General features: G+C 40.8%; 1 protein-coding gene across 1 annotated transcript in view; it reads left to right on the top strand.

Moving 5' to 3' along the window:
* The window catches only part of Pah (phenylalanine hydroxylase), a 57,492-nt gene extending 45,129 nt beyond the window's left edge, over nt 1-12,363 (top strand). Inside the window, exons 8-13 of the mRNA XM_042693073.1 lie at nt 438-507; nt 2,982-3,038; nt 6,300-6,395; nt 6,935-7,068; nt 9,374-9,489; nt 11,529-12,363. Coding sequence (XP_042549007.1) covers nt 438-507; nt 2,982-3,038; nt 6,300-6,395; nt 6,935-7,068; nt 9,374-9,489; nt 11,529-11,572 — 517 coding nt within the window. The 3' untranslated portion in view covers nt 11,573-12,363. The remainder of the gene's footprint in view (nt 1-437; nt 508-2,981; nt 3,039-6,299; nt 6,396-6,934; nt 7,069-9,373; nt 9,490-11,528) is intronic.
* The last annotated feature ends 1,616 nt before the right edge of the window (nt 12,364-13,979 follow it).

Below are 13,979 nucleotides of genomic sequence, written 5' to 3'. Positions count from 1 at the left end.
CATAGACATGAGGCATTAGCATCTGGCACCATTCTATTTTTTAAGCTCCCATTGAGAATAACTGAACATATTGTATTTCCATGGGTAAGTCAATAGCAAGAAAACTTGAGATGGGAGGTGTTTGTGACCCACAACTGATTCAGGTGAGTGAGTGGATATGCAGTTGAGTATGAACAATTCTGTGCTGCACCAACTGGACATGTTCTGGGAGGCAGGGCATCTGGATTCAGTGTTCTGCTTGCCTTTTTGCTTTTCTTTCTTACTCTTCCTTTATTTGTTTCATTTTGTACATTGTCTTAGTCCCATGCTCTGCATATCACTTATTCTCAAGGACATTTACAAGCCAAAATGAGTGTCTACCTTTGTTCTTGCTCATTCCTTGTGTAGAAAGGGTGGATGTAGCCTCCTCTCCAAGCTCTGTGCCTTTTATCTTTCAGTGACATTTGCCATGAACTCTTGGGACATGTGCCCTTGTTTTCGGATCGCAGCTTTGCCCAATTTTCCCAGGTAAGGGATAGAATTTCAAAGCCTTAGTTATAGATGCTGGAACTGGATAACTCAAATAAGTCAAGCTCATGAAGAAGGCCCTCCTCTTATTCTCTATAAGAACAAAAGCCACGTAAAACTCTATGATTCCACCTGGGATAAACAGCACTGAGAAATGTGCATGGTTCTGGGTAATGGCTAACTAGTTACCCTTTCTAGGGGCAGAGCCTGGGAGCAGTGACTCACTTGTTCTCTGAGTCAAGTGTAGTTAAATTGATGAATCACCCTTAGTCTACCAGGTATGCTTTCAGAGACTCTTCACTCATGAAAATGTCTCTGATCCTCATGTAAAATCACCTTCTTCCAAAGTCTTCTAGTATTTTCCATCCCTTGCTTTTCTTTAGAGACTTTGACGCTTACTATCTTGTCAGTCATTGGTATAGATACTCAAATTAGGTAGGATGATATTTGCGAAGAGTACAATAACAATGGTCTGACTTGTAGTTAACTAAATATGTCAATAAAGAAAGAAAGAGCCAGATGTCTCATCACCATTGTCTAAGCAATACTAGACTCTTGGTTATCTTTTGCAGTTGCAAACAAGCTCTAAAAAGTGCTTGTGGATAAGCTTAATTTTTTTTTTCTAGCTCTCAGGCACTGAGAAACAGCCTCACATACAATTGGGTAATTGGAATCATGGGAGATTTGACGATGGTGTGGATGCACAGTAGGCTCCTGCCCTGTTGCAGTTAGGTCGTGTGGCTTTGGGCAAGTAGCCTGGCCACCCTGGGGCTCAGTTTACTCATATGTCAATCAGTAAGATGTATTTCCTACTAGTTTTCTTTCTAACAGTGAGAAATGAAGAACAAAATGAAATGATCCATGAGTAAAATGATGGGCTATGTATGAATTCAACTAGTGGCACTGCTGATGAATCTCATGAACAATTTTCATCAGTTGAAAGGAATCAGTATTTCCATTGCTGAGTGAAGAGGCTGCCCAGTTAATATTTAAGACAAACAAAACAAACCTATAGCTAAACCTGCTGCTTTTCTCTAGGAGATGCAAGGTGTCTAAATAAAGAAAACACTTCCTTATGAGGTTTTAGAAGTTAAGAAGTTAGGAGAGTGTTGGCTTCTTGAGTGGGAGTATTTAGGGACCGGTTGAATTATATGTCAGTGTCACCAGTGAGGGTGTACTTACAGGTGCCAAGATGGTATCCATGTTACAATGGTTTAAAATAAGGATTTGGTACTATGTTTGGATTTTTTCTCATAGAATAGGAGGAACTTAAATTTTGCTATCTGAAGCTATTCTGATGGTAAAACGGGCAAAGGGGCAATCAAAAATTTTCATTTGGGGGAGTCACACAGAGGACTGGACAATTAAAGTCAACAGCCAGGAACTATGGAACCATGAATAGGGGACCCTGAGTGTGACTAGGGCCACCTTCTCAATGATGCTTCTGTTGGGACCCTATTGCCTAGCACAGTCTCTCCTCTTAATCCCCCTGGATTCTCTAGAATTCCCAGGACCATTGTTTATTTTTCCCCCAAAGCCTATCATCTCATATATTAGATATACATATTATAGTCTGTCTCAACTCTCAGTCTGTCTCGACTCTGAGATAGTCTATCTCCACTGTACAGCCCTCAGGCAATACATCATTTTGAACATTAAAAGAAAATCTAAAGCCACTACACAATAGCCCCTTCACAGCTTGAGCTTTCAGATGGGAGGCATCCTGGACACTTTTTTTCTTTACCAATGTCCTTGATTCCTACAATCTGTTCTTGTACAGTAGACAGAGCCTCAGCTGATAAAAATGAAGTTATGTCCACTTCTGTGGTCAAAGTTATATACATTTGTTATTTATTGTCTGTCTTTACTACAGACTACAAGGTGCATATATTACCTGGCACCTAGGAGGCATTCAATACAGTAAATAGTTTGGGGATGAATGAATGTAGTTGGAAAGATACACACAACACACGCATACACACACACACACACACACACACACATGATGAGGTAGAATAAATACTGTGAAAGAAAAAGAGATCACAGGAGGCATTCTGTAGTTGGACTGGTGAGAAGTGATTTATGATGTTCTAGGAAGATGTCAATCAGTTCTTCGCAATATTTTCCTATGGGATTTTCATGGTGTATAATTTCATACTTACCCCTAGTTCAGCAATGTTTGAGTTTCATGGTTGAATAACTGCTAGGCTGGAGTTAAGAGATGGTTCTGTAGTTGCTAATCTACTGTAGGATCATGAAAAGATCACCTTCCTTGTCAGCCTCCACTCTTCAATTATGAGGTGTTCAAAGAAATGGAGGTAGAGATCTAGAATTCTGTGATGAGGGAAGACTTATGTGTCAGGAACACATAAGGCATAGAGGGCCCTGTTGAATGAATCCAGCTACCCATCACCTTGCTATGGGTAAAAAGTGAGGGTTGGGCTGTGCCAGTGATGCTGTTTCTCTGTGTGCAGGAAATTGGACTGGCTTCTCTAGGAGCACCTGATGAGTACATTGAGAAACTCGCTACGGTAAGTAAGTCTCTTCTGTCATGGAGAGACAGGAAAGAGGATGTGGGCTGATGGCCCTTGGTTCTTGTCTGGAAGTCAGGCCATTTGGCACCAAACACTCGGAATGTAGCAAGTTACATTTGTCCAAGTGAAACTTCTCACGTTGAGTTTTTCTTCAGGGTTTGATTTCTAAGTCAGCAGCATGAAGATATCTTGCACATAGTTTTAAATAGAGAGTGTTCTCAGAAGCACCAACAGGCTATCGTAATAGCCCTGGAAATTCATTGGAATGGGGTGTATTAGGAAGTGGGCTGGATACATAACTTTCAGAAGGGAATATTTATGCCTCCAACCTCTGCACTGGAGCCAATGTTAGAATCTTTCCCTTCTCAGACAGGAAGTAGAAAGGAGACTGGGCCTTTCATTCTTGCCAAACACTTTCTTCCCCATGTAACACTTGAGGACACTCATCTGTCAAAGCTAGGGCGGCAGCAGATCTGCACAGCAGGTGATTTCCTTCATCATACTCCTCTCCAATTTCAGCACATCCTTCTCATCCATCCTTCAGCACATCTCTTCTAAGGAGGGAAGATATATCTATCTATCTATATATATGAATTATGGACCACAGGTGAATGCAAGTCTCTCATTAAGATGGTTCAGTTTATAAGTTTATGAATTCAAAAATTTTTAGACAGTGATTTTTTTTATTACCCTTAGGTAGTTGTATAAAGGGGTTTAGTTTAATGTGAATTCAATTCAATTTGTGAAGACCATGCATCTTGACCAATGTCTTCCCTTTCATTATTTTCCCCATCTCACCCAGTCCCCTAATCCCCTCAGATTCCATTTTCACATGTTTCCATTGAACACTGTGATTGCATTTGCTCGCCCTTCCTCTCTCCGTTCATCTGTCCCTTCTCTTCTTGATCTCGTCTCCTCCTCTTTCCCGCACTATATCCCCTGTCTTGCCGACACATGTTCCAGCTTCTTAGTATTCATGTTGTTAAAAGTTAGTTGTTCAAAGGAGTTACACCAGTTCATCAGAAAGGTTAAAAACTGCCAGATGTTGTTCTTCACTGGCCATTTGCTCTTAGACTCTGGACACATAGCTTTGGTTCCTTCATCTCTAAAAATGGATACTGTAGTTTATATCCTACCCATCTCAAAAGTATGTCATGTGAGTCAAAAGAATTACATTTGTATCAACATTAGTTTTCAAATGCTAGTTGAATGAAGAGTTACAAGAAGCAGCTTTCGGTAAGGCTGGAAAGCTGGAGAGAACCTCTTACTTACAAGGACATTAAGCTAGGTGCCAATGGCTCATACCTGTAATCCTAGCTACTCAGGATTTGAAGCCCTGATAGGAAAGTCCAAGAAACTTGTATCTTTAGTTAACCATCAAAAAAGCTGAAATTGGAGCTCTGTCTCAAGTGGTAGAGTTCTAGCCTTGAGCAAATAAAGCTTGGTGACAGCACTTAGGCCCTGGAGTTCAAACCTCAGAACTGGAACACACACACACACACACACACACACACACACACAGACACACACACACACAGACACACACACACAGACACACACATACACACAAAACTTTAACTTGGAAGGTTATTTATATTATTAATCGTCACATGATCTATTTTTAAATTCTCAAAAATAACATTACTGACACATTGGGTTGGGAACATTGCCTTTCATTTGCTATATCATTACAAGAACATTGCCTTACCTGCCTGGAATGAAGACTGGGCATGTACAGGTGAGGAGGTCAAGTCAGTTCAGTTCCAATAGCCTTCTCAGATTTGGCATTCCTTAGTCCCCAAACCAGATTGAACCATTAACCCACTCTATTTCTATAAGACTCTCTTTAGCAGCTTGCTGAATCCTGAATTCCTCTGGGCCCCAGAACCCCAGAAGTCCATTCTGCCAGTCAGGTATTTAGGATATGCTGAACTGGGAACTATTGAAAGAAAAGGCCTAGCTAGGCACCACTGGCTCACACCTGTAATCCTAGCTTCTCACGAGGCTGAGATCTGAGGATTGCCATCCCAAGCCAGTCTAGAAAGTCTATGAGACTCTTATCTCCAGTCATCTACTAAAAAGTTCGAAGTAGAGCTATGACTCAAGTGGTAGAGTGCTTGTGCCAAAAAAAAGCTAAGGGACCAAGCCTTGAGTTCAATTCCCACCCCTCCTTCTCCTTCTCCTTCTCCCTCTCCCTCTCTCTGTCTCCCTCTCTCTCTTTTTGTCTCTCTCTCTTTCACACACACATACACAAAGAGAAATAAGAAAAAGAAAAGGACTTAGAAACTGAATGCTGGTGGCTCATGCCTATAATCCTAGCTACTCAGGAGGCTCAGATCTGAGGATCATGGTTCAAAGCCAGCTCAGGCAGCAAAGTCTGTGAGATTCTTAAATCTCCAGTTAATCACCAAAAAGCCAGAAATGGAGCTGTAGTTCAAATGTTCAAGTGGTTAAGTGCCAGCATTGAAGAAAAAAAAAACCTCAGGATAGTGTGTAGGCCCTGAGTTCAAATCTCAGGACCAACACACACACACACACACACACACACACACACACACACACACACACACACACAGTGCAGTGGGTAGTTTCAACTCGCAAGTCTGAGCATGGAGGATGGAGAGGCCTCTTACTGGTTCAATGACTATGCAGCTTCCTGTCTTCCATTGCTGGGATTGATAGACATTCCTGCTAGGCCCTACTAATTTTTAAAGAACATCTTAGGAACAGAGTATAGGGAAAAATGTAAAAGGAATGGAAGCACTTCCATCCTAGACAAAGGAATTGGTTGGGGGAGGGAGACATCCTTATATCCTTAAGTGCTTTCCATCACATGTGAGATTCCATCATTCTTTTTTTCAGTCATGGGGCTTCAAGTCAGGGCCTGGACACTGTCCTTGAGCCTGTTTGTGCTAGCACGTTACCCCATGAGCCACAGTACCACTTGTAGCTTTTTTTTTTCTGAGTAGTTTATTGGAGATAAGAGCCTCACCAACTTTTCTGCCTGGTCTGGCTTCAAACTGCAATCCTTAGATCTCAACCTCCTGAGTAGCTAGGATTACAGGCGTGAGCCACTGGTACCTGGCTCTACCATTCTGGATTCAACAGATGACTGAGTAGTGCAAGACCGAGAAATGCCCCACGGTTGCATAGATTGAGGCAATAGACTCCCACCCAAGCAGCACTGCTGTTGGGCCTTGATTATCTTCTGCCTTGTCCTTTTTTGAGGTGTGTCCCCAGCTTGTCTTTCCATTCTAGATTTACTGGTTTACTGTGGAGTTTGGGCTCTGCAAGCAAGGAGACTCCATAAAGGCATATGGTGCTGGACTCCTGTCATCTTTTGGTGAATTACAGGTATGACTCTTAACAGAAATCAAGGACTGATTATCAAGTGATAGCTATGGGGCACTATTGTCTTGATACTGTGGAATCCCTGTTTGCCTATATATTGAGAGATGCAAACTGGGGAACATCCCACCAGTAAGTGGTACCGTAGCAGCTATGATTGGATCGTGGTTGTGGTGTGGTGTTAGGAGTAGCAATTCAGCTGCTAGGATCCAGAGTTATAGGGGGTAGAGCCTTCCAATCCTAAGGTGGACCTGTGCGTACAACCTTGTATGTGTGCAAACACATGCCAAAATGTTTGGTTGGTTTCCACAGAACCTACTGATCGCCCTCCTCCCCCAAAAGTAGTTGGAATGCATACTTTGTACCTGGGCTGCAGACCATAGCTGAGCTGTGAAGAGTTGAGTCAAGTCCATGTAAAATAGTTTATAGCATTGGGGCTGGACTGTGGAAGGAATCAGGGTGAAATGAGTGATGCTGGTCTATGGGGTGCAGCAGGGAGCATGGATTTGTGATTTGACTGAAGACTTCTTACTGCATAACTGTAGTACTGCTTGTCGGACAAACCAAAGCTCCTCCCCTTGGAGCTGGAGAAGACAGCCATCCAAGAGTACACCATCACAGAGTTCCAACCCATCTACTATGTGGCTGAAAGCTTCAATGATGCCAAGGAGAAAGTGAGGTGAGGTGGCATTGAGGAGGGGTGTTGGCTCTGTGGATCTCCTGAGATGGGCTGGTGATGCTGTCCTGGGGCTGGTTGACCAGGACACTGAATTCCAGTGCTTACACAGCAACTTTGTGTAACAGACTTTCTCCCTCGACCTTCTCCACCCTCATCCTTGCCCATTGTCTGTTAGGAGATGGAGATGTTGATCCCTCCACAATTTTGCCATCCAGTTCAAAGTAGCTCAGTGTAGACACTAAGTCCAGTCACTAAATTCTTCTATGTGCAAAACCTGAGGAATCTCCCAAACTTTTGAAGTATTTTCCCCTCTTCATTCTCTCAGATACCTACCTAACCTGCCTTATCACCTCCTTTAAGTCTTTACTCAAATTTAATCTTCCCTGTGTTTCTCTTTAACTTTTATAGTCATGCATCGCTTAGCAATAGGGATATGCCCAGGACATGTGTCATTAGGTGATTTCAGTGCTGTGTTGAGTATCATACATCTACAAATCTAGATGATGGAGCCTCAGTAGACTCTTAGACTCTACAATGTATACATGGTAGAGCCTCTGATTTCTCCTAGGGCCATAATAAACAACAAAGTACATGATTCAATCAGATGTAAAGAATAGTCATGCAGTCAAGGGTCCCTAAAGCCACGATACAAGATATGGTAAGTCAATTCACTGTAGTAATGTAGTAATGTAGTAATGTAGTCAGATGTAATCCTTGTCAAGTAGTGTGTGCTGTATAGTGTTGCACGTGCCATACTTGGAAAGCTGCAATACTGCTTTTGCCAAAGTTGAGAGGTATTCCTTCCTTCCTGGTAATTGTCTTCTTAGTACTACAGTGTGTGTGTGTGTGTGTGTGTGTGTGTGTGTGTGTTGGTCCTAGGGCTTGAACTCAGGGCCTAGGTACTATCCCTCAGCGTTTTCATTCAAGGTTAGTCCTCTATCATTTGTGCTACAGCTTTGCTTCCAATTGTGTGTGTGTGTGTGTGTGTGTGTGTGTGTGTGTGTGTGTGTGTGTGTTTAATTAGAGATAAAAATCTCACAGACTTTTCTGCTTGGACTGGTGGCAAACTGTGACCTGCAGATCTCAGCCTCCTGAGTAGCTAGGGTTACAGGTGTGAGTTGTTGCCCTCTAGCTTACAAGCGTCTTCTTTTACTAGGGGCTATTTTAGAAATAATATTTGTGATGTTTAGGAATATTTTGTGATGATATTTCTTGGTGTCCTCTGTGAAGACCCTCACGAGGGGATTCCCCGGAGAGCCAGGAATAATGCGTGGGGGGAAAGTGAGAAAGTGAAGCACACAGTCTAGCATCACACTGTGGGCTTCCTTTCCAGCTTTGAAACTGACTGACAGCAGTGGTCTTTGCAGTACTGAGTCCAGCTACCCTGCAAATCAGATGAACAGTAGTACTTAGTTCCTAAGTAGTAAGTTATGTCAGGAATGATAATTATCAGGGGTTTAGAGTAGTAAGGCTGAACATAGGAGGCACTCAATCCATGTTAAATGTTACAACCAGTGTTTTATTCAGCTCCTAGAAGCTGGTTACCTCTTGGCATTGTGTGTTAAGAATCCCAAGGTATTTTTTTCCTATAGCATTTTTGACTAGATTCCTTTTAATCACATTTAATGGTAAGGATTTGTGCCTTTAATGCATTCTGGGCTTTTGTTATAAGCTACTTTGACCTGTTCGAAGCTTCCAGGGTGACCTCATTACAACTCTATTCCATTTTTCTTTTTTCTTGAACTCAGAGTCTGGGTCCTGTTCCTGAGCTCTTTTTTTCTCAAGGCTAACACTCTACCACTTTGAGCTACAGCTCAGGTGCAATACCTATAAAAATATAAAATAATATTAATCAAAAGAAACCTCCAGGAAATGGAAGCAAGAAGTTTCTTTCTTTGTTGCTATTTTTTCTTTTTGTCTTGCTTGTTTATCTGTCTTCAAGAGGTTAAGGGGAGGTACAGAAATGGTGGGACCAAGGGTGAACAAATGCAGCAGTGGTCCTCACTAGACACCATGCTGAAAATGAACTACTTATGGGTGAGGATGGGAGGGAAAACCTGGGAGAGAATGATGGAAGGGGTGACATTGTCCATAAAGACATGTGCACCTTATCTGGCTTATGTAACTATAACCCCTCTGTATATCACCTTTACAATAACAATAAATAAAACAATTTAAAAAACACCCCCATTCCATCTCTCAGCCCTGGTTGCAGAAGTCCCTATAGGTGAATAGTGAAGGAAAATGCTGAATTTGTTCTTGTTCCAAATGTGCCCTCAACCCAAACCTTTGGTCTTGCTTTCAGGAACTTTGCTGCAACAATTCCTAGACCCTTCTCCGTTCACTATGACCCATATACCCAAAGAGTGGAGGTACTGGACAACACTCAGCAGCTGAAGATTTTGGCTGATTCTATCAACAGTAAGTAGAGATAATCTTCCCCCACAAAGCCAGGTTTACTCAGACACACAGAGCATTTTCTTACCTTTGCTCTAAGAACAAGAAGAAATTCATGAAATAGTAAGCCAACGGAACACATTTCCATTTAAGCCAGAGAAGTTCACTGGGGGAGTACTGGGAATAAAAGGTCAGAGTTACCCTGAGTATTCTTTCCCTGAAATCTCAGATCCTACTACTATCCCCTTTTCAACCTGGCCCTGCCACTCTCAGATAGCTCTCCAAATCTTTTCCTTTAGTGTCCAGTTGACACCAGTCTGCCTAAAATCTCCTTCTCCTAAAAGCGAGACTTTTATTCACCTTATCTATCTCCTTCCTACTCTTCCTGGATAATGCATATTATAATAACTACCTTTAAAAAGTCTTGTTCCTTACCTAGCCTTTAAAGTTACTCTCTGGTGATACTGGTCAACCTGGTGTTTTCAAGTCTGCTTTCCTGGCCTTTCCTTATATAGTCCTTCCTATTTAAAACACTCTCTCTCCCATTTAGAGATGTCCAAGAGAAAATTGCTCCTGAAGTCTTGCATAGACATCTCTTGTTATAAGGAGACTGGCTTGGATATCTTCCCCATGTTTTACATTCTAACAGATTCTTTTCACAGAGGATTCATTATTGTATTATTTTTATAATTGCTTACTTGTCTGTCTCCCCAACTAGACCAGATCAGAGATCCATGTCAGATTAGCTGTCAAATCCTCAGCACCTATCCCTATTCCCAAGAATTCTATCAGGGATTCAAGTACTATTAGATAAATGGATGAATCAACCAATGTGGGGAGTGCATACAGGAAGACAATCTTCACCAGAGAGGAGTTTCTAGCTTACGCAATGCCAGAGTCCAAACAGAGAGCCTGTGGTCTCTAATATTGCCTCTGACACATACAACTGTCTGGCCCTGGTTATTATGACTATTCCACATTAGACATAGCATTTTGAAAAATCCCAAAGCTAAGTCATCCCCCGCACCCCATAGACCTGCAGTAGACGTGTTTTCTCACTGAAGGATTCAACCAAGTGATCTAAGTGGCTATTTGGCAGTTGTGGGGCTTGAACTCAGGGCCTGGGCACTGTCCCTGAGCTTTTCTGCTCAAGGCTAGCACTCTTACCACTTTGAGCCACAGCCCCACTTCTAATTTTCTAGTGGTTAATCAGAGGTAAAAGTCTTGCAGACTTTCCTGCCTGGGATGGCTTCAAGCCATAATCCTCAGCTCTCTTCCTCCTGAGTAGCTAGGATTAATTAAAGGCTTGAGCCACTAGTGCTTGACAGTAGCATATATATTTCTTAAGATCACAGAATAACAAATTTAGGAATTGAAGTGTCCTTAAGGCTATGTGACTTATGTCATGCCTCCTCACCATTCCATACTTGTTTTCTCATCAATCTCCAAGGCCTCTTCTCTTTCTATAAAGAGTCTATATCCTGGCGCTCTTCGTTGTGTGAATATATGCCACTGTAGTTCATGGGTCTGACGATCTACTAGATTGAGTTACCCGCTGTATTCTCAAACTAATGTATTCTCAAACAGAACCACTTGGAAAATTGGGGGGAAAAGCAACAATCTGGAGTGATATCCCTAGACTAAATGTATAATATTGGTACAAAAGCTTGGGGATTGGTATTCATAATAAGATTTCAGGTGATTCCCACACAGAAGATTCGAATATGTCACACTTTTAGGTTTCGCAACTGAGCTACTTAAAACTTCTGTGAGTGTTCTATAAAAAAAAGAAACAGAGTAGTTGGGATTTGCCTGCAAAATATAGTGCTCAGAGAAAGCCGTGAAGTCCTACTAGAAACAGCCTATAGAAAGAGGAAGTCAATACACTAATAACTCCAGCATTTCCTGGAAAATACTACAACTACTCCAATCCTAGTCTAGGTCTTGAGGCGAAGGGGACAAATGGCGGAGGTATGCACATCTCTGATACCCTAGAACTCTATACTTGAAGGGTGTTTCTTCATTATATTAATGTCCTGTTTAAATGATGTTCTTTGTTGCAGGTGAAGTTGGAATCCTTTGCAACGCTCTCCAGAAAATAAAGTAAATTCAGCAACAGAACTTGATCTGACAACTGAGAATCTGCAGCTAGAAATCCAATTCCTTCTTGTGTCTGGAAAAACTCTGATAGAAAAATCTTATATTGAAATAGCAGCTTTAAGTCCTTTTTGAAACAAAATGGAAGGTCACCAAATGAATCAAAATAATCCAAAGTGACAGTCTATTAATATTTAACCAAAGCATAATGATGGGTGGTTTAGAGTCAGCCTTGATTTAGATATGGTAATCTTACTCTCAATGTAGTTATAATTACAATCTCTCACATTTCACATTTCAGGTTAATTAAAATTTGTGAAGCCTTATATATGCTCTTATTATCTTCCATAAAAAATTCCTAAAAGAACATGTATGATTAAATGTAAAACACTTGACACTTATTGGACTTGAACTTTTTGGTTTACTCTAACTCTACAAAGTTCAGTTTCTATTTGCATTGACATGATTCCAATTACTCCTTTGCTATTGTGCCTATGTAAATCTCATTTAATTTGAGAGCACATTAAAATAGTTGCAAACAATAAAGTTTTATAACATCATAAAATACATTTAATTTATTAGATTGTAATCATAAATACTGCTCTGTGAGACATTAGAACTTCCCACCTGGTCCTCACAACTTCCAATGCCATTTTGCAATTATTTGTCAAGTCTGGGGAACATTTTGAAGACATTTATGATTTCAGCAGATGTTAACTAATGACATAATTGGAAGATATTCAGTACATATTCACTGAATAAATAAGTGAATGCATAATTAAACAGCAAATCCAGTCCAAAGCGAGACTTTTATTTATGTTGGAATTCTATTTATGGTTATAAAATTGTACAGTTTCAAATGCTTCTTGAGATTAAATATTCCTCTCATCACCATAGAAATATATGAGCTGGATAATTTTGTGGCCTGAAAGAGTAATCAAAGGCTCAAATGTCCATCCCATTGTAGGGGTTTATTGAGATAATCAGTCCATACATAGGACTATGTATGGACTGATTTTCACTTTTATTGATTGTGAAATTCATGGGAACACAGGGATATCTGAGATACAGTGGTGAGAATACCAGTCTTTAATGCTATGATTTATTCTAATTTACATCTTTTGGAAATAGTTATTAATAGTTAAAGGATTTGCATAGTGCTTCTTCAAGTGTAACTCTGAGATCACCTGCAGCATCAACCTGGGCTTTGGCCCAGCTCCCCACCAACTAGAATCTTGTGGATGGGTTCCAAGGACCTGTATTTTTATGTATGCCTGGTTCTTTTATAGACTACTCAAAAGTGAATTTGTTAGGCCCACTGAGTATGAGAATATCTGATGTCCAGTGGTTGGTCTGCTACTTTTTGAAGAGGTCACCTGGGAAATGGCACTTTCTGTAGATTTCAGTATTTTCTGTAATTTGAGAGAATTATATGATGTAAGTCATGGTCTTTTTCAGCTTTGACATACAATTCAAATGATCTCATTTCTTTTTTTTTTCTTTTTGAGTCCAGTTGTGGTGCTTCAACTCTGGGCCTGGGCGCTGTCCCTCAGCTCTTCAGCTCAGGGCTAGCGCTCTACCACTTGAGCCACGACGCCACTTCTGGCTTTTTTCTTTTTGCTTATGTGGTGCTGAGGAATCGAACCCAGGGCCTCATGCATGCAAGGCAAGTGCTCTACCACTGAGCCACCTTCCCAGCCCCTCTCATATCTTTAGATAGCTGATTCACTAATATTTTGAAAGAAAGCCTGCTTGAAGATGTCATCTGAGAGGAAAGAGTGATTTTGTCTGAATGACTCTGAGCTTCCTTGCTCTGGAGTTTGGATTTTCATGTCTTATTTCTGTTTCAGCCTTTTCGAACCCAATCATTTAAAAAGTAGAAATGGGCCTGGTATTCCTCCACACACCCAAAATTCTGCCAAGGAACTACCTTTATATTCCCTTATTTCACAGTTAAAGCAATTGTCACTGGAATCTAAATAGTATTGAGTACTTTAGGTAGAGATTTTTGAATAGTGATGTTAGTCTTATTAAAGACATCTTAATATGTTTGAGTTTAAATTTTAGGGTTTTTATTTTCATTGAAAGGAATCATTTACTGAAACACTTGGGAGATAGAGACCAAAGGAGAGTTCAGTCTATCAAGGCTAGCTTGAATGACATTGCAAGATCTCTCCAAAAAGAGATGAAATACTGAGCGAAAGGTAAAATTGGAAGGTGTAACATAACAGTATGCTGCTTAGTTCGTGGATACTTTTTTTAGCCCTAGGTCTGAATATATTTTCAATGTGTTAATATTACTATTTGATTTTAACTAATGAGCCATTTTCTGGAAACAGTCATTATACTTCACTGATAGATGATCCTGCTAAGTACAAACAAAAGAAGTAAATAAACCGACATTGTAATTGTGCGGC

This window comes from Dipodomys spectabilis, unplaced genomic scaffold, assembly GCF_019054845.1.
Source record: "Dipodomys spectabilis isolate Male_0828 unplaced genomic scaffold, ASM1905484v1 ptg000163l, whole genome shotgun sequence".
Lineage (NCBI taxonomy): Eukaryota > Metazoa > Chordata > Mammalia > Rodentia > Heteromyidae > Dipodomys > Dipodomys spectabilis.
Note: the sequence above shows the minus strand (reverse complement) of the source record. Positions and strands in the feature narration are given on the sequence as shown.